Source organism: Onychomys torridus, chromosome 16, assembly GCF_903995425.1.
Source record: "Onychomys torridus chromosome 16, mOncTor1.1, whole genome shotgun sequence".
NCBI classification, from domain to species: Eukaryota; Metazoa; Chordata; class Mammalia; order Rodentia; family Cricetidae; genus Onychomys; species Onychomys torridus.
The window spans coordinates 43,716,706-43,736,226 of record NC_050458.1 but is presented as its reverse complement, the minus strand read 5'-3'; the positions used below and the strand labels follow the sequence as shown (position 1 = coordinate 43,736,226).

The following is a 19,521-nucleotide window of genomic DNA, read 5'->3' as shown; positions in this document are numbered from 1 at the left end:
AGAGAACGGAAGCTTGCTGGCTCACAGCTGTGGGTGTTCCAGACAGTGGCAGTGGGTAAGGCCTTTCTGCTGCATCTGGGCACATGAAAGGCATCACATGGCTGGACAGAGCGGTGTGCTGGCTCTTGTCTCTCTTACACAGCACGCCACTCTGGCCATCATGTGGAACCACCGTCATGACCTCATCCCACCCTAAAGGCCTCCGAAGTTTCTGTCTCCACAGAAAATCAATTGTACGAATTTTGCGGGGGGAGGTTGAATTTCTAATTTATGAGCATTTGGGTGCATTTACACCCCACCAGGAAGAACTGGCTTTTACTTCACGCCTTCATGTGGTTCCTGGATGCATTCCTGTGTGCCAGTCCTCACCACACGCCCAGGCAGAAACCGATAAAGCTTTCTTGTAGTTTGGATACGAGATGCCCCCAGAAAGATCTTGTTCGGAAAGTCTGGTACCCTGATGTTGCTATTAGAAAGGCATGGGATCCTGAGGATGCAATCTTTGGGCTGTTCCATGGATGAGTTTACAGCTGGATGGGCTGTTAGGAGGTGGGAAGTGGTTGGAGGAAGCAGGTCCCTGGGAACGTGCCTTGGGCAGAGAACATGCTCCTGTCCTCAGAGGCCCATATCCCTTCTTTCCCTTCTTCCTGGTTGACAAGTTGGAGCAGCTTCCTCCACCCTTCCAGCAAGGTGTTCCACTCTTCTAAAACCCCGGGAGCCAGCCGACCAGGGACCGAACCCGAGAGCCAAAAGCCATCTTTCCTCCATTAAGTTGACTTTGCCCAGGGATTTTTGTTACCTTGATGGAACTAAAATTATATATGTGTGTGTGTGTGTGTGTGTGTGTGTGTGTATGTATGTATATATATATATATATACACACATACATACATACACACACACACACACACACACACATATATATATATATATATATATATATATATATATATGTATATATACACATATATATATCTGGTGGGGGAGGAGGCTAGCCCTCAGGTGAGGTCTGAGGACACTCTCCTTCCCGTCTGTGAGGGGATGAATGTCAACAGCTCTGATCTTGAAGTAGTCACAGCTGCGCTGATGAACTTGATAATATCTGTTCAGAGAACAGAATTCTGCAATGCTTTTCTTCTTTTGACAACCAGCAGCAACTTGTGTGATTTCCCCAAGCAGGGCATTAAAGCAGGATGAAGGGAGAAGAAGAAACAGGGCGGGGGTGGGGGGTGGGGGGTGGGGGGTGGGGGGGCAGTGTCCCTGGGCAATGGACTCCTCCAGTCCATGGTCCCATGATACTACATGTAAATAGCCATTCTTTAAGGAGAAATTCATGACTTCTCATCATTAAAAATAAAAGCCACCAGGCGGTGGTGGCACAAGCCTTTAATCCCAGCACTTGGGAGGCAGAGGCAGGCAGATCTCTGTGAGTTTGAGGCCAGCCTGGTCTACAGAGTGAGATCCAGGAAAGGTACCAAAGCTACATAGAGAAACCAGGTCTCAAAAAAATAAGTAAGTAAGTAAGTAAGTAAATAAATAAAAATATAAATAAATAAATAAATAAGTAAATAAATGCCATGAACTGAATCCCACCCACCCCCCATCTCATCAAGAGAGGAAGAATTAGAACCTATGATTTTTGAAGAGAAGGTTCTAGAAGGTCCAATCACTGGCCCATCAAATTGCTGGTCAAGCCCCGAAAACCAGTCACCCCTGAATACTAGCCTGAGTAAAGGGCATCTCGGAAGGATGAGGTAAAGGGATGATCAATGGGAGATGGTATGTAGTGGGAACCAGGACAGGAACTGGCTAAGGGGATACCTTAGAGGGATGTGTTTGTGGGCGGCTTGGGTGTTAGGGTGTGTGTGCGCGCGCGCGCGCACGTGTGTGTGTGTGTGTGTGTGTGTGTGTGTGTGTGTGTGTGTGTGACTAGAAGACAAGGCTTGGGTGACATGTGTGAGATGTGGTGGGGAGTGGTGTGGGCAAAGAAAGGCCTACCCCTCAGGTTCTGCGCATAGCTGGGTCCCTGTGCCACGACTACTGTGTGTGAGTGTGCCACCACATGCGGTGGCTGCTCCTGGGCGTAGGAGGAGATCTTATCAGTGCTAGGTGTGTGTGGAGTTTCAGGCTACCTCATCACCCCCCATCTCTCCACCTCCCATTGGGCCTTGCCCCTCATCCTCTGTACAGGAAGTGGGCTCGCCCTGGGTTTCAGTCTGTTGCTGGCCTAGCTGCTGTCTGCTACCTAAGCTGCTGAGCAGGAGATGGCCGAGGACCCAGTCTCCAGTAGGCCTGCAGGGAGCATACCGCCGCAACTCCATGTCGCAGCCAGGTGATGTCCTTGTGTTGTCTCTTGGGAGCTCAGGGAACCCCACCACCTCTTGCTGGTCATCCCAAGGGACAGGGGGCTGGGGAGACCCTCATCTCTGACTCAGTTCCTCCTGTAGTTTCTGTCTGGGCTTTGATGCTCAACCTTGTCTTAGGATCCCCTGGGGATGGGGTAGCTTGGCTGATATGGTTTCTCCTTTAAGAATAAGCCCCTTCCCATGTCAGGCCACAGTGGCTTCTTCCCAGCCCATACTATGGGGGGCTGTGAGCTACCTTGCCATGAAGGCCTTCTCTGGGCCCCGCGTGGTGATGTCTTAGCCCAGAGGGCTAGAGGAGGAGGTGGGAAGTTAGACTCAGAGGCAACATAGTGTGTATGGGACACCACTGCTTCCTGTGGAGTGAGCCTCCCCCTGAGGCATACTTCTTAGGCGGTGAAGGAGGGAGAGAGGGGAGGGGATCTTGTCTGGGACCTGGCTGTGAGCCGGCAATGCTGCCTGACAGGTATCTGAGGGCCCTAGGCTGGAGGCCAGAGGTAGCACTCTGGCTTAGATGTGTCTCTTAGTTTACGGAGTGGCTGAGAAGTCAGGAGTGTCTCCAAGCACTGGGCTCCATCTCCGAGGCTGCCTGAGGTAGGAGCTTCCCACGTTTAGCTGTGTTTGTAGTACTTCAGGGCCAAGGTGGGTGGCTGAGGGAGGCCGAGCTCTCTTGGAAGGCTCCCTTCTTTCCACACACTCTCCCAGGAGATGCCCTCAGTCGAGCAGGAAAAGGTAAGTGGCGCGTTTGTGTGTGTGTGTGTGTGTGTGTGTGTGTGTGTGTGTGTGTGTGTGTGTCTTTGGGGAGGTGGGCAGAGAAAGGACATCTGAGGTCAAAGGCCAGCAGGTCAGATAGACAACCTCCTGCTTGTCATCCTCCTTCAGCTGACCCTGGACCCCACAGTCCTGTGGAGCCTCAGACTGCCTCAGGCTGAGACTTGCTCCTTCTGTCCTGGGAAACAGGATGGTTTATGCCCACCTAGAAAGAACCATCACAGAACCTGCTCTTGTGCTGTGAGACTATGCTGTGACATGTGTGGGTCAGTCCAGGACAGGAATCATGACGGTCAGTCACCGCTGACCCTACTCCGTCACCACTGTCACTGTACTGGAAATCAGGTGACCCAGTTAGAACAGCCTGGGTCTGTGGGATGACAGGCCCTGTTGAGGCCTCAGTGGAGACAGATGAGTCAGGGGTGGGAACGTCTGGTAGTTGTGAAGGGCATGCGTGGGTGAGCCTCAGGGGGACAGTGCCTGGGACTCTGAGGTCTTGAGCTGCGCTTGCGCCGCCTGAGGCTGGCCTCACGCTGTGTGGTTTTGAGTGGCTGCCTTAGTCTCCCAGAGACTAACATTGTCCATGATGGGTTGATGCTCCTATGCCCCTTCAGCTGGGGCTGGGGGCTGGGAAGCAGGCTTGAGAGCTTTATCCAAGGCCTGCTGTGCTTTGGGCTGGTGCTTGTGGTCTGGCCCCAGCCTTCCTATGGTTTTGCCTCTTTAATCCCCCTCTTCCTCTTCCTCGGGGTTACGTCCCAGGTCTCTTGCAGCTTGAGGGTGCTCCGATGTTGGGCCTAACCTGGGTGACTCCCTCATCAAAGCCTATAGTACTTCAGCTCATGTTGGGCCCCTGAGGGGCTGTGGGGGCCCCTCACTTAGATTCTTCAGGGACCTGTAAGGGCTCCCTCCTGACCCAAGCACCTGCAGGGACCTGATCCTTCAGGACAGGGAGGTACTAGGTGGAACCCCAGCTCTGTAGACTTGACCCTGGGAGCCTTGGTCTCCTTGTCTGTGTAGCAAGGACACAGAACAGCTGCTGAGCTGTCGAGCAGAAGAGAGTGGCTGGAAGCCTGACGGCCTTGGTGCATGGCCTGAGCAGAGCTCACTGAACATCCCTGGTAAGCACTGTCACCAGGCCATCCAGCGTCACTCACTGTCCTGCGGATCCCTGAACACATGGGATTCCTTCAGTGCATGACATGTATTGAACACCTCCCATGTAACAAGCTCAGTGGTTTGGAGTGGGTACTCTGCCTTGCCAGTTGGCAACTGTCATGCCAGAAGGTTGGACAGAGTGACCCATGGCAGGACATCCTTCCTTTACGGGAGAACCAGGGCAAGTGCCACAGAGCTAGGAGAGAGGGGAATTTGAAACGGACCTCAAAGGATAGCAGGAGCCTTGGGGACAGCGGGGGGGGGGGGGGGAGATGACTCCAGAGAGGCTCTTAGAGGACCAGACCTGAGCCACCAGCTTGGGGAGACTGTAAGAGCCACCCTAGGGCAGGGCTCAGCCTTGCCTTGCAGGCTCTTCAGGGCTGAAGTGGTGGCTCTTGGTGGCCCTGTGGAGTCTCCTCTTCTGAGCCTTCACTTCAGCTTTCACCCCATTGTTTCAGTTCACTCCAGGAAAAGCGAGGGTAGAGCATCCTGGGTACCGCTGGAAGCCCATGGCTGGCCAGCAGCTGTCCACTATGGGATAGGTACTGTATTGGTAATAATGAAATCCAGATGTGCCTTGTCCTCATGGACTATCTGTGACTCATGTGCATGGGTATGCAAGTGTGTGTGTGCATGTATGTGTGTGTATGCATGTGTGTGCATGTGTGTGTATGTGTGTATGTGTGTGTGTGTGTGCAAGCATGAAAACAAGTGGATAAACATGTTATTCCTCTTGTTTTCTACTTCAGTTTTTAGAGTTTCAGTTACCTCTGTTGACCACGGTTGGAAAATCTTAAACAGAAAATTCCAGAACTAAGCAACTCAGGCATTTTAAATTGAACGCTGTTCTAAGTCAGGTGCTAAAGCCTTGAGCTATCCTTCTCTATCCTACATGGGGCTTGAGCAAGTCCTTTGCTCAGAATATCCATGATGCAGATGCTTCCCACCCAGCAGTCAGCTAGCGGATTCGGCTGTCCAACCACCTGTGCAGAGTGGGCACCTGCTGGAGTGGGAGATACCTAATTCACACCGTGCTCAGGAGGGCCGGTGGCTGTCCCTTGGAATCTTCTTATATCACTAGTACTGTCTTCATGTCTCATGATGGATTTTTTTTCTAGACAGGGTTTCTCTGTGTAGCTTTGGAGCCTTTCCTGGATCTCGCTCTGTAGACTAGGCTGGCCTTGAACTCACAGAGATCTGCTTGCCTCTGCCTCCCGAGTGCTGGGATTAAAGGTGTGCGCCTCCACCGCCCAGGGTTTTTAATTTATAGGAAAAACATGGTATGTGTTAGGACTGGTTGGTCGCATGTCTTAGGCATCCTTGGAGGTTTTAGGACATATCCTCTAGGGGACACATTTACTTATGGGTCTCACTTGGTTCTCACTTGGTTCTCACTTGGCTCTCTGCTCTCCTCCACTTAGGGCTTGTGTCTTCAGCTCTGTCGCTTGGATATGATGGCTGCCACAGCTCTGTCCTGGTGTCTGGGCCTCTCCATCATCCTCCTGTCCCTGGCTACACCTTGGGCATCTGCAGAGGTGAAGGGTGAGGACCCAGCATTTTGATGATGTCTGTGCTTTTCCTGGGGGGAGGCCGCATCCCAGCCTCCTGCTTCAGAGAGAAGAGTCATCCACGGCAGGGGTCGTGGGAAGAGGGATGAGGGATGGGACCAGAGGGCAGATGCCTGCCTCCCTCTGGCCTGCACAGGCTTCTCCCAGGGACAAGCAGAGGCTGGTGATTGCCCCTGTTTGGCCATGGACAGGCTGGGGTCCCTTCTATCTCTGAAGCTCAGTTTCCTTCCTTTGAAATGGCTCTGAATTGGGGGGGGACGACGACAGTCAGCTCAGTGAGTGAAGTGCCCGTCATGCAAGCATGAGAACTTGAGACCACATTCCCAATAATCACGTAAAAACTATTCAGGAATGGGCTGGCAAGGTGGCTCAGTGGTCAGCATGCGTGCCCCACACACCTGACAATCTGAGTTCAGTCCCCCAGATCCCATGGTGGAAGGAGACAGTCAATTCCCAAAAGTTGTCCTCTGGCCTCTATACACACACCATGACATCCGTGCTATGTGTACCTGCATGCGTATGTACACACACACACACACACACACACACACACACACACACACACACACGACAATGAAATGAACTTGAATCCCTTTTCTGCCTATCTGAGTCACCTACCTCCTCTGGCAGGCACAGGGTGCCAGGAGCTGACATGCCCAGAGGTATGTGTGTCCTGCAGCCCGCCACTCACACCCTACTTTGCCCACAGACTGTCCCCATCTTAAGTGCTTCTACAACTCGAGAGCCAATGTCTCCTGTGAGTGGAGCCGGGAAGAAGTCCTTCAGGTCACCTCCTGCCACATCCAAGCCAAGTCAAGCGTCCGGTGAGTGTGGCCTGGTCACAGAGCAGAACCTCAAGTCTACGGGAACTCTAATCTGAATCCTGAACCTGAGATTCACAACAGTTAGCACCAGGCTTAGCCGCTCAGTCATTGGGGCTCCTGAAAGTGGGTGGGATCCAGGCTCTAGCTGAGAGTTTCAGAGGTCCTGGGCTGAGTAGTTTGGGGACCGTCATTGTGAGCCTCTGATGCCAAGGCTGTCAGAGGCAAGCAGGGTACTTGGTGCTTCCTACATTTTTTGAGTAATCTGGTATTTTGGGAGAGCCCTCAGGCAGCTGTGGAGTCAGGGACCATTGCCTGGGATGCTGTCCTGTGGGAATAGAAAACATCTGGGAGCCGCAGGCTTCTTTAAGCTTAATTTAGCTGCATGGACCTTGGGGGCTCTTGGAGTCGGGGTGAGGTGAGGGCTGAGCTGATTTGTGTTCCTTGGTCACCTTGGCTGCTGGGAGGTCAGGCTGGGGGCTGGGGAAAGGTATTCTAAAGGGGAAGGACCCTGGGAGCATGGGAGGCAGCGGGCTCCTCGCCCACAGTGCTGCTGTCCCTAGCACGGGGGTTGGGGAAAGTGAGAAGGGTCTCTGGGTAGCTCTGTAGTCCTGCCTTGCTTTCTAAGGTGTCTTTTCTGTTCTGCAAGGCCCTGGAATAAAACCTGTGAGCTATTTCCTGTGAAGCAGGCATCCTGGGCCTGCAACCTGATCCTCGGGGCCCTAGATGTGAGTAGCATGGGCAGTGGTGTGTGTGTGTGTGTGTGTGTGTGTGTGTGTGTGTGTGTGTACATGTGTGTAGTCAAATCCTTCCAGCTGTGAGCTGGGGCCTCAGGGTGGTTCTGGACCTCTCTGCAAGCATCAGCCTGGTGATGTAGAGCAGGTGATGTAGATGCTTGGGCTGAGAGTGAAGGACAGAAGATGGGATATTGGCCTGCACCCTTGCTGCCCCTGCACAGACTCTTGGTCCCCCACTGTCTGCTATGAGTTGTGACACCCTTTTGCATCCCAGTAACAATGACAATCATACCGGACTCTGGCTGAGGTCTCAGCATCGAGGCTGTAGGGAGAGTGGCATGCTAGAGTTGAGCATCCCTGCCCTGGGACTGCCTCAGGACAGCTCAGTGACTCTGTGCAGCTTCAGTTCCTCAGTTTCCCCTCCCATAAAATAGAAAAGAAAATGGAAGCTCCCTCGAAGGGTCATTGTGGCACAGAGCAGATACTGAGAGTTATAAATAGACCCCTATGATTTTTGTCTCCTTACCAAGGAAGAATCTAAGGCTGAGAGATGTGTGTCTGCTGGGGGTCACCCAGCTACAAGCAGCCGAGCTGGGATGAACCCCAGGCCTGTGGGCTCCTGGTGGCTTTTCCATATCGCCCATCTGCCTCTTGTAGGGCCTGAGTCCAGACCCTGTGGATGTAACTTCAAGTTTTCCTCAGACCCTCTGAGGAAAGGGCCAAGGCAGGGGTAGGGGTTCGACCTGGGGAGCCTGGGCTGTGTTGTCCAGCCTTTGGCAGGTTTCACACGTTCTCAAAGAAAGGGGAGGGAGGATGGCACACAATACAGCTAGTGAATCTCTAGCTATGCCAACATGGGGGCTTTGCAGGGACCTGCCTTCCATCCTGGCCCCATTATTTCCTAACTGTGTGACCTTAGGCGAGTCCCTAGTTCTCTCAGAATTTCAGCCTCCTGGACTAACGGATGGGAATGGGGAGAGCATGTGTCTGTCTTCGGGAGTAGTGAGAGAAGAGGGGACAGAAGTCCGCAGCAGCCTGGTACTGACAATTTCTTCAGGACAACCGCAGAAATAGTAACCGAGTTGTGCTATTATTAAGTGGGTACACTGGAACTGGTAACATCTGTGAGAGATGAAGGCCATGTCCTCAGTGAAGTGAAGGGAGGAAACAATACTTGGTTGGCTGGTCAGGGAACCCTGATGGCCACGTTCAAAGTTTGTGCAGGTCGGAGGGGTTAAGCCTCAGGGCTTAGACTGCAAACCATCACCCAGTCCCAGAGCATAGGTCTTGCCATGGCCTGCCTCTGAATCTCCTCCTGCAGGATCCTGTCTACACAGGAGCCTGTGGCGTGGCCTATTTGGGGGACCATGTCACCCATCCTCTGTGCTCTGGTCATTCTGGGAAGCTGTGGCTGCAATGGCCTCATGTGAATCCACTTCCTGCTGTCGAGCTGAACGTCTGAGCATCCCTAACCTCAGGCTTCTAGAGTAGCACAGGGAGGGACCAGTGTGTTCATCAACAAGGTGTGAGCAGTGACTGCCTAGCCATTTTCTTTCAGAATAGCTGGGGGTAAGGCTATTCAAAAGTTCTGCCTTCTCTGTGGATGACCTTTTGGGGGGCTTAGCTCTTTGCCTATGTCTTATGATGAGAAACTTCCTCTCAACCCTGGTGGCCCACTTCAGTTTATATCAGGGATTACTGAATGATTATGCTCCCTGTGCCAACCCCAGCTGCAGTCTGTGTTTGTAAATAAAGTTTTATTGGGATGTGGCCCTGATATCGGTACATTTCTGTCTGTAGTTCTTTCAAGACGATAGCAGAGTTGAGTTGTGACAGAGGCCATGTGGTCTGTGCAGCTAAAAGTGTTCACAGTCTGGCTGGCTGCGGACAATGTTTGCTGCCCCCTGCCTTAGATGGCTGGTAGAGGCAAAGCATGTCCTTGCCTTGATAGTTTAATGGTCCCTTCTTCTCAAGGGCTTCTGGTAGCTACACCTCTGCCTTTCCTCTCTTGTAGTCCCAATCACTGACTGCTGCAGATTCCCTCAACATAAGCGTGGTGTGCTGGGAAGGGAAGGGCTGGCGCAGGGTGAAGACCTGCAATTTCAGTCCCTTTGAGAACCGTGAGTATGGAGTCTGGGTTTGTGGGTCCCACCTCCCCTGGTAGCCATCAGCCTCTTAGCCCTTCTCAAACCTGTCCCAGCGCCTACCTGGAAAGCTACCCGGCCAACCCTCTCCTCTTCACCCTACCCCACCCCTGCCTGGAAGATTCCCACTCACCCTTCAGCTCTTACCTAGTTGTGAGTCTATCTCCCTTGCTGGGCTGGGAACTCTGCCAGCCCTGCAGCTCCTCTCTGGGCACTGAACTCCAGGCCTGAATAGGCAGTGCTTGGAGAAGGCTTGTTGAATGACTCGGTGACCTTGGAGACTGCCTCTAGAGAAGAGAAGGGGTAGAAGGGGGGTCCAGGCAGAATTCAAATTGTAGTCCAGCCTTGACTCGGTCTGGCTGGCAGGTCACTGAACATGTTGGGGCCTTAATTTTCTTCTCTGTAAAGTAGGAAGAATTGAGGGCCTCGTGATGGGAAGGAATGTGAGCTAGGATGCATAAACTTCTCAGCATCTAGGCACAGGAAAAAACTTGTGCTTTATGGGTGGACAGAATCTCAGGGTTATAGACTTAGAGCAATTTAGTTCAGGGAAAATGAAGTACGTATCACACTTAAAATCCACACAGGCTGGGCATGTGGCTAGAACACTTGCCAAGCTTGTACCAACACACTCTCACAAATATCAACAGACAAATATATTGAATAAATGTGTACATATAGTATAATTGAGAAATGAATCATAGACATGTTTATGGCTTATATTTACATTTAATAAGTATATTTATGGAACACACAGATATAAATTTATATTAAATGCTATGTAACTATAGTTATATGCTTATAATTATTTAAATTATGTTTTATACTTATAAATGTATTCATATGATTACAAATACATCAATAATAAAGATACCCGGATAAAATAAAGTATATGAGCTGATCCCTGTACAGCTCTCAGACCAGTATTCAAGCAGGGCACAGCTGCTTGCCAATCACTCAACAGCTGATTAGTCACTCCTGGAGAGTGCCCCAGGTGCCAAAGGCTCAGCAGTCACCTCAGTCCCTGACTCAGACATCCCAGGAGGGGGTGGGCACAAAAGGAAGAAGATCCCAAATCGGTTCGCTCTGTAAGGTGTGGGCAGAATAAGAAAAGTAGGGGTGCAGGACTGAAGAGGAGCAGGTGCAGAGGAGGAGGAGGAGGAGCAGGTGCAGAGGAGGAGGAGCAGGGTGCAGAGGAGGAGGAGGAGCAGGTGCAGAGGAGGAGGAGGAGGGGCAGGTGCAGAGGAGGAGGGGCAGGTGCAGAGGAGGAACAGGTGCAAAGGAGGAGGAGCAGGTGCAGAGGAGGAGGGGCAGGTGCAGAGGAGGAGGGGCAGGTGCAGAGGAGGAGGGGCAGGTGCAGAGGAGGAGGAGGAGCAGGTGCAGAGGAGGAGGGGCAGGTGCAGAGGAGGAGGGACAGCAGGTGCAGAGGAGGAGGAGGAGGAGCAGGTGCAGAGGAGGAGGAGGAGCAGGTGCAGAGGAGGAGGAGGAGGAGCAGGTGCAGAGGAGGAGGGACAGCAGGTGCAGAGGAGGAGGGACAGCAGGTGCAGAGGAGGAGGGACAGCAGGTGTAGGGGAGGAGGGACAGCAGGTGCAGAGGAGGAGGCAGGTGCAAGGAGGAGGGGCAGGTGTAGGGGAGGAGGGACAGCAGGTGCAGGGGAGGAGGGACAGAGTGTAGGGGAGGAGGGACAGCAGGTGCAGGAGGAGGAGGGGCAGGTGCAGAGGAGGAGGGACAGCAGGTGCAGAGGAGGAGGGACAGCAGGTGCAGGGGAGGAGGGACAGCAGGTGTAGGGGAGGAGGGACAGCAGGTGTAGGGGAGGAGGGACAGCAGGTGCAGAGGAGGAGGGACAGCAGGTGTAGAGGAGGAGGGACAGCAGGTGTAGGGGAGGAGGAACAGCAGGTGCAGAGGAGGAGGGACAGCAGGTGTAGAGGAGGGACAGCAGGTGCAGGGGAGGAGGGACAGCAGGTGCAGGGGAGGAGGGACAGCAGGTGTAAGGGGAGGAGGAACAGCAGGTGCAGGAGGAGGAGGGACAGCAGGTGTAGAGGGAGGCAGCGGACAGCAGGTGTAGGGGAGGAGGAAACAGCAGGTTGCAGAGGAGGAGGGACAGCAGGTGTAGAGGAGGGACAGCAGGTGCAGGGGAGGAGGGACAGCAGGTTAGGTGCAGGGGAGAAAGTCAGGGCATTGCTGAGGAGGAGTTGGTGCTGAGGAAGCTGTGTGGTAAAAACGGGGTCGAATGTTCTTGGTATCTTACTGACTGATCTGTGATACCTGTTCCTTCCTCTCTGTCTGCAGTCCGCCTGGTGGCCCCTCACTCACTCCAAGTTCTACACATTGAAACCCAGAGCTGCAACATAAGCTGGGAGGTCTCTCAGGTCTCTCACTACATCGATAGAGCCTTGGAATTTGAGGCCCGCACACGTTCACTGGGCCACAGCTGGAAGGTGAGGACATAGCCAATCCCCTGCCTCTGCTGCACCTTCCTGTTCTGATGCATGCCCTGTCCATTTCTACACACCAATGTGTAGCTGTTTCACGCTGGTCCTCCTATATTGCTTGGAACTGCCTGCTCCTCCCATGCTCTTATAGCCAGAGGATGCATCTATGTAGACCCCATGGTGAGACAGTATGTGAGGCTCAACAGCTGCCTTTCCACATTCCAAATCCAGACATTCCCTGACTTCAGGGCTTCAGGGGGTGGTGGGCTGAGACTCATCATCCTCACACTCATTCCTATACTTACCTGGGGACCCTGGGATTCAGGGCCCCAGCAGCTGGGGGGAACAGGGAGCTTTTGGGAGGGCCAGGGAGAGGCTGCTTGCTTAGCCTCTTGATCTGGCTGTGGGAGGTGAGGTGGACAGTGGAGACCTTGCTGAGCAGCACACATCTCTGCTCAGGATGCACCCCTGCTAAGCCTTAGGCAGAGACAGCAGTGGATCAACCTGGAGACGCTTACCCCTGACACCTCATACGAGCTCCAAGTGCGGGTCAGGGCCAAACGAGGTGACCGTAGGACCTGGAGTCCCTGGAGCCAGCCCCTGGCTTTTCGAACAAGGCCAACAGGTACAGTGGGCAGCATGGAGGGAGCTGGACAGGCCCAGGGTGCTCTAGGAGCTACAGGGTTGGGTCTGCACCTCCCATAGACTCACTTGTCAGAGACAGGGCTACTGAGGAGGAGGAGCAGGTGCAGAGGAGGAGTCCATGTGTGGTAGGGAGTGTGTCCACTCTCCAGGCCAAGGGCTACTTTTCCCCAGCTTTATGTGTAGGCCAGGTGCTGTGAGGTAGTTCTGACAGAAACAGAGTAGGTATTAGCCTCTTAGCCTGGATACTGTGGGGCTGCCATGCTGGTGGGGGACCCTTGAAGGCATATCCCTCATCATGTCACTTGCTGAGCTGAAGGGACACAGAAGCTCTAGGTGTGATAGGTAGAGGTCAGTCAGTACAGCCACGGGCTCTGCTGGGAATGTCACAGGGCCATTGCTTTGTAAGCACAGTCTGCTTTCCTGGTCAGGTGGGCTTAAGTAGGACCGAGGATCAAGTCCCCATTAAAAGCAAGTCTGGTAGACACTGATACCTGGCAAGGTGTGACGCCAGAGTGGGGTGGGATGGATCTGGGGTTCAGGTAACCTGCCGAGGGGCCACCTCTCACCTTCTACCTTCTCTTACACCCTGAACAGATTCCAGGAAGGAGACCCTAGCCCTACCGTGGCTCAGACACCTTTTACTGAGCCTTGGTTGTGTTTTTGGCTTCTTGGCCTGTGTCTACATTTTAGTCAAGTGCCAGTACCTTGGCCCATGGTAAGGATGTTCCTGACCAGGATTCCTTTCCCACCCCATCTCTATCATGTGCGTCTTTCCAGGTTGGGCTGGGCTGAACACTGCTGCCTCACACCTGGCCTCCCTCTGTCCCCTCCTCCAACAGCTAACTTGTCCCTGGGCCCCATCCCCAAAGGTGGAAGCTGGTATGGGAAGCGGAGATAGATCGCAGCAGGTCCTCTGGGGCCTTCCTGAAGGTCACAGGAGCCTCTGAGTGTCTGTCTTGCTGCTCTTGGCCCCCTCCTATCCACTCCAACCATGTCACACCCTTGTCTAACCCTCCTTAGAGAGTCCCCGACTCCTGACCCTTGAGGGGCCTCTGTTGGAGATGGTGCGCCACTCAGAAAGTGGCTCCCCTTTCTCCAGTTAGCTATGTTTACGTTCTGAGCAGCTTAGCAAGTAGAACCTGAGGTAGAATTTAACTTCCGTTCATTGTCTCCCTAAGGCCACCATCCATGAGAGTGCCCCCTAGGAGACCTTGCTCCTGCTTCCCTCTCTAGTCTGACCCTTGAAGGCCTCCACTGGAAATGGTGCGCCAATCATGGACCTTACCATGAACCATAGTCTCTCCCACTCAAGAGCCATCTTTTGACTAGTGCTCAGTTCTGGGTCCATGTAGCATGAGTCTTAGAATGTCTTATTATTAAAATCAAACCTGAGGCCAGTTACTGGGGTAAATGCTGGAAGATCAGAGACACAGAACAAGCCACAGCTACCTCACCTTGCCAGTTCCTCAGCTGGTCTTGTTTCCTCAGACTGCAAGCTTCTGAGTCCTCATCCCAATGGCTCTCAGCTGAACTGCTGCTCGAAAGCCTAAAAGCTTAACCAGCCAAATGCTTAACCAGCCAAATGCTTAACCAGCCAAATGCTGCTAGTTTCTGGTCTTCACGCCTTATATATCTTTCTACTTTCTGCTGTCACTCCCTGGGATTAAAAGCTGGATTTCTGGGATTAAAGGCATGTGTCACTGTGCCTGGCTGTTTCTAATGTGGCCTCGAACTCAAGAGATCCAGAGGTATTTCTGTCTCTGGAATGCTAGGATTAAAGGCGTGTGCTACCACTGCCTGTCCTCATGTTTAATATTGTGGCCATCCTGTTCTCTGACCCCAGATAAGTTTATTTTGGGGAATGCACAATGTTTCAGGGAACACAATACCCACCACATTTCCCCTGTTTTTGTCTAAAATTTAAAAAAGCTTATAACTAATACAAGAAAAATCATATCCAATAAGTATATTTAATATACACAGTCAAGATTACATTAATGATGTCTAGTCCATTAACATTTGACAGATTCAGGCGCAAAACTCCATTATATATAACAATGTCCAGTCCAGTAACATTTGATAAACTCAGACCAAAAATTTTCATTACTTATCCTATGTAAAACAAATAGTTCCTTTTTAAAAGTAGATTCAAAAATTGATTTTTTTCTTATCATATTCATATTCTCTCTTTTTTCTTTTCATAAAAGTTCCAATAATCTACCTTTTGTCATTTTTATATCTTTCCCTTTTTTCTTTTTAGTGTAGATTCAATGATCTACCCATTTATCCTATTATTTCTTTATCTTTTTTTCTCAGGGTAGATTCAGTAATCTACCTCATATCTATATTCTCCTTTTTCTTTTTTAAACAAAAACTCTATTTTTTGGGTTAATTGTCAAGTCCTGTATCATTTGTCCAGCCACTGCATAATGAGAAAGTGCAGGGCTTGTTTCAAGTCCTTGTTCAAGTAGTCTGTCAGGCTGGATCATCTCAGCTAGCCATCTCAAAATTGTCCTGAGTAGTTTGTAGTCCAAAGCAGATCTTTCGTGGTTTTAGTCTGCTTAATGGCTTTACCATAGTCCACATGAATTCATTTTTGTTGGGTCCTATCATCCTTTTGAAGATTTCAAAGTTGCTGTTAGGCGTGGTCATGGTTCCCTTTTTAAAATTATTTATTTATTTATTTATTTATTTATTTATTTATTTATTTATTTATTTTTGGTGCATCCTCTGTGGTTTGGAGTAATCACAGTCTGATAAATGTCTGTCTCTTGGAACCATGAATGTTCTTCCCTGGAAGAGAAAAATCTTCACAGCAATTTCCCCCCACCATTTGTCTTGCCAAACTTTTCCAAACTGACCTTTGCCGATGCTCTCTTGCAACACGATGGGCCTGGCAATTCTTCTCTGAACAAGCAGTAGTAAACACTTCGTCCCAGGTAGCAGCATCACCGCAGTCGCCAACACGATGAGAAGCAGCCTGTAACTCAGAGCAGCAGTCACTGCCTCCATGGTCCCATTGCTGTTTGTGTCTGGGCCCAGGGCCAAAGCTTCTCCTTAGCCAGCCTTCTAGACTACCAGCCTCAACTCAGGATCCTTCTGCCTCTGCCTTCTTCAGTAAATCCTACCAGCATGCACCATCACAACCAGCCGAGTGTAGCTCCGGACTGAGCTGGGGCCTGCAAGGCCATAGGCTAGCAGCTTTTTCATAAATTAGTACCACGAACGTTGGGCGCCAGATGTAGCATGAATCTTAGAATGTCTTATTAATAAAACCAAACCTGAGGCCAGTTATTGGGGTAAATGCTGGAAGATCAGAGACACAGAACAAGCCACAGCTACCTCACCTTGCCAGTTCCTCAGCTGGTCTTGTTTCCTCAGACTGCAAGCTTCTGAGTCCTCATCCCAATGGCTCTCAGCTGAACTGTGCTGCTCCAAAGCCTAAAAGCTTAACCAGCCAAATGCTGCTAGTTTCTGGTCTTCACGCCTTATATATCTTTCTACTTTCTGCTGTCACTCCCTGGGATTAAAAGCTGGATTTCTGGGATTAAAGGCATGTGTCACTGTGCCTGGCTGTTTCTAAAGTGGCCTTGAACTCAAGAGATCCAGAGGTATTTCTGTCTCTGGAATGCTAGGATTAAAGGCGTGTGCTACCACTGCCTGTCCTCATGTTTAATATTGTGGCCATCCTATTCTCTGACTCCAGATAAGTTTATTTTGGGGAATGCACAATGTTTCAGGGAACACAATACCCACCACAGGTCCACAGAATGAGCAACTTTGTTACACGTTTCGTTTAGGTCTGTCTTGTCCGTGTGTCAGCTTCTGGGGAGCAGAGGACTTCTCTGTTGTCTACTCTTCTTGGATCCACAGTACCCCATGTAGTATTCTCCCTTGTGAGTGTTCAGTTAGCATTGTTGAATAAATGAGTGGACGTGGGATGGGCCTATCCCCTAGTCTCAGAACTGGGAGGCTGGTGGTAGGACATCATGCCACCCCCTCCCCGGCCTGCCCCTTCACCCCTCCCCCTCTTCCCTGGCCAGGCTGAAGACAGCTCTCAAATGCCACGTCCCAGACCCCTCTGAGTTCTTCTCCCAACTGAGCTCCCAGCACGGAGGAGACCTTCAGGTAGGAGCCAGGGAAAGAAGACAGAGCAGGTGGTTGATGGGCACCCCAAAGGCAGGCTGCAGGGCAGAGATATGATCAGGGGACAAGGGCTTTGCCCCAGTAAGAGGATCCATGGTGTAGAAGTGAGTGAGCAGCCTCTTTTGTGGGCACATCTCTGTCCCTGCTCTGGCATGGTTCTATCTAAGTCACACGGCCTTGACTCTGGCTCTGCCACTACCTGGCTGTGTAAGCATAGGTAAGTTATAGAATCTTACAGGGAGAGGTGATTTGGGGACCTGCCAGTTCTTTATCACCGTGAGCAGGACTCATGTCCTTGCTGCACCGGCCGCCTGTGACTTGAGCAGGATAGGCCCTCTGGGACACTGACCGGCAGGTTAACTTCATACAAGACGGTGGGGATTCCGGCCCTTCTGTGTCCTCACACCTAGTTTAGTCCAGGTACACAGCAGGCGCTCGGTAGCCAGCCACACTGGCTCGTAGCCAACATCCCCTGGACATCTGTGAAGCAGTACTCTGGCTGTGTTCATCTAGCATGTAGCCTAGGCTGATAAGTCTAGAAAGTCCATCAAGATATCCAGGCTACCGGATGCTTTTAGGTCGGGGGTGGGGGCTGCTGTTGGAGGACCAGGAGGAAGAAGAGGAGGAGGAGGAGGAAGAGGAGGAGGAGGAGGAGGAGGAGGAGGAGGAGGAGGAGGAGGAGGAGGAGGAGTAGTTGAGGTCAGTGGTGGGGTAGGAGGTACAGCGGTCCACTCACTCTCCTCACTTTCTCTGGCAGAAATGGCTCTCCTCGCCCTTCCCCTCATCTTCCTTCAGCCCCACTGGCCCTGCGCCTGAGATCTCTCCACTAGAGGTGCTGGAGGGAGACAGCAAGGCCATGCAGCTGCTCTTGCTACAGCAGGACACAGTCCCTTCACCCTCACCCAGCGGCCACTCCCAGGCCAGCTGTTTCACCAACCAAGGCTACTTCTTCTTCCATCTGCCCAACACCTTCGAGATTGAGTCTTGCCAAGTGTACTTCACTTACGACCCCTGCATGGAAGAAGAGGTGGAGGAGGATGGGCCAGGGCGGCCTGAGGGATCTTCCCTCCCTTCTCTGCTCCCTCTGGCTGGTGAAGAGGATGACTACTGTGACTTCCCACCCAGAGATGACCTGCTGCTCTTCTCCCCCAGCCTGAGCTCCCCCAACACTGCCTTTGGGGGAGCAGTAGTCCCGGAAGAGAAGCCTCCCCTCTCCCTGCAGGATGGACCTCCCTCCCTCCCATCTCCTGACCCTCTGGAGCTGGTGCTGGGAGGTGATGGAGAGAGGCTATCTGCTCAAAGCTTGGGGGAGCAAGCCAGTGTCCCTGAAGGAAGCTCTTGTGAGCAAGGTCAGGGCATGGCCCTGGCCTCTGTGCTGCCTCCAAACACTGATGCCTATCTGTCTCTTCAAGAACTACAGGCCCAAGATCCAGCCCATCTGGTATAGACTAGGTTGGGTCAGGTTTGAGGGGGACTGGTTGAGGACTGTTCCTGGTTATCTGCACCCCAACACTTAGTCATCCACTTCTGAGCTCCACTTGCTGCTCTCTGGTCCAAGCAGGATCTGGGGTGGAGAGGGGTGGTCAGCTCCACCTCCCTCTTTAGTCAGGAGGTCACTAGCTTCCTGTACCTGCCTTACTCCTGCTCAACTTCACAGAGCAGCCGGAACCTGCTTCCCCAAACACAAATGTGCCCATGCTCCTCTTATGTCCTTGAGCTTGTCATGGCTCCCTACCCCTCTCCACCCTTCCCTGTCCCAGTTCTTGCCTCACCAGCACTGCTGTGGAACATCTGTCCTCAGGGTGTGATGTGGCTGCTGTTGTCTTAATCAGAGCAGCTGCGTCTACCCAGACTAAGAAATCCTGATAAGACTGGTTGCAGCCTGTTGACTGTGGACATTCTCTCATAGGAGGAGGGGATGGGAAGGGTCACCAGACTGTCACCAGAGATTCTAGCCATTCTCCTGCCCCCCATCTCCAGTTATGTGTCATTCTGTCCCTGGTGCGTGTGTTCTTGGAAGATGCTGGCATATGCCAGGGGTGGGGGTGGGGGAGAGGATTGATTGAAGTGAGGACTCCATCTAGGTAGCTATAGCGACATCATCACCTGTTCTGGGGTGGGAGTTTCTGTGATGCAGCTGTTTTGGAGTCCCCTATGCTCCTGTAAGTAAGCCTCTAAGACTCAAAGGTTCACCAAGCTGGACTTGTGGATTCCTGCCTTTGATGTTATATATGGGAGAAGTAGATATCCCTTCATGTACACCCCCCCCCAAAGCATACACAACAAAACCTTGCAAGGATCCCACAGAGTCCCCTGGAGGCCCCCTCTGGAATGACACCCATTCAGACACTTTGTTGTGCCTATCCTAGGTGGCAAAGGTCCCTCGTCTTCACCTGTAAGTCCCGCTTCCATACTCTTGACTGTATATCCTGGGCAAATGTAAACATTTGGAATTATTTTGCCTTAGCTCCCAAAGAGAAATAGAACTTATTTCCATTATCTGAAGAGGTCTGAGGAGGATTGGGTTCTCTCTCTTTTAATGATCTGTGTATGCCATCTTTGTAATTGTTCCCTGAGAAGTTTTAAAACTCCTTCCTTTTTTTTTTTTGTTTAAATACATGTATTTAAAGACTTTTCATCATATCGCTTCTGTGGCTGGAAAACCCTATCTTTCTATAAATAAAAGGCGATTATAAAAAGCAGGTACAATAAAACTACGTAAGGTGTGACTCTGACCCG

General features: G+C 51.7%; 1 protein-coding gene across 1 annotated transcript; it reads left to right on the top strand.

Moving 5' to 3' along the window:
- The first annotated feature begins 5,718 nt into the window (after positions 1–5,718).
- Il2rb (interleukin 2 receptor subunit beta) lies at positions 5,719–18,330 on the top strand. The gene is made up of 9 exons (XM_036209014.1): positions 5,719–5,831; positions 6,567–6,681; positions 7,328–7,406; positions 9,430–9,535; positions 11,849–11,997; positions 12,451–12,616; positions 13,231–13,351; positions 16,680–16,764; positions 17,540–18,330. Exons 1-9 carry the CDS (start codon positions 5,741–5,743, stop codon positions 18,227–18,229), a joined length of 1,602 nt encoding a protein of 533 aa, XP_036064907.1. The 5' UTR covers positions 5,719–5,740; the 3' UTR covers positions 18,230–18,330.
- The last annotated feature ends 1,191 nt before the right edge of the window (positions 18,331–19,521 follow it).

Coding starts and splice junctions, on each gene's coding strand:
- Il2rb (XM_036209014.1), top strand. CDS start 5,741: ATGATGGCTGCCACAGCTCTGTCCTGGTGTCTGGGCCTCTCCATCATC. Junction 5,832..6,566: donor GGCATCTGCAGAGGTGAAGG/GTGAGGACCCAG, acceptor CTTTGCCCACAG/ACTGTCCCCATCTTAAGTGC. Junction 13,352..16,679: donor TGCCAGTACCTTGGCCCATG/GTAAGGATGTTC, acceptor TTCCCTGGCCAG/GCTGAAGACAGCTCTCAAAT.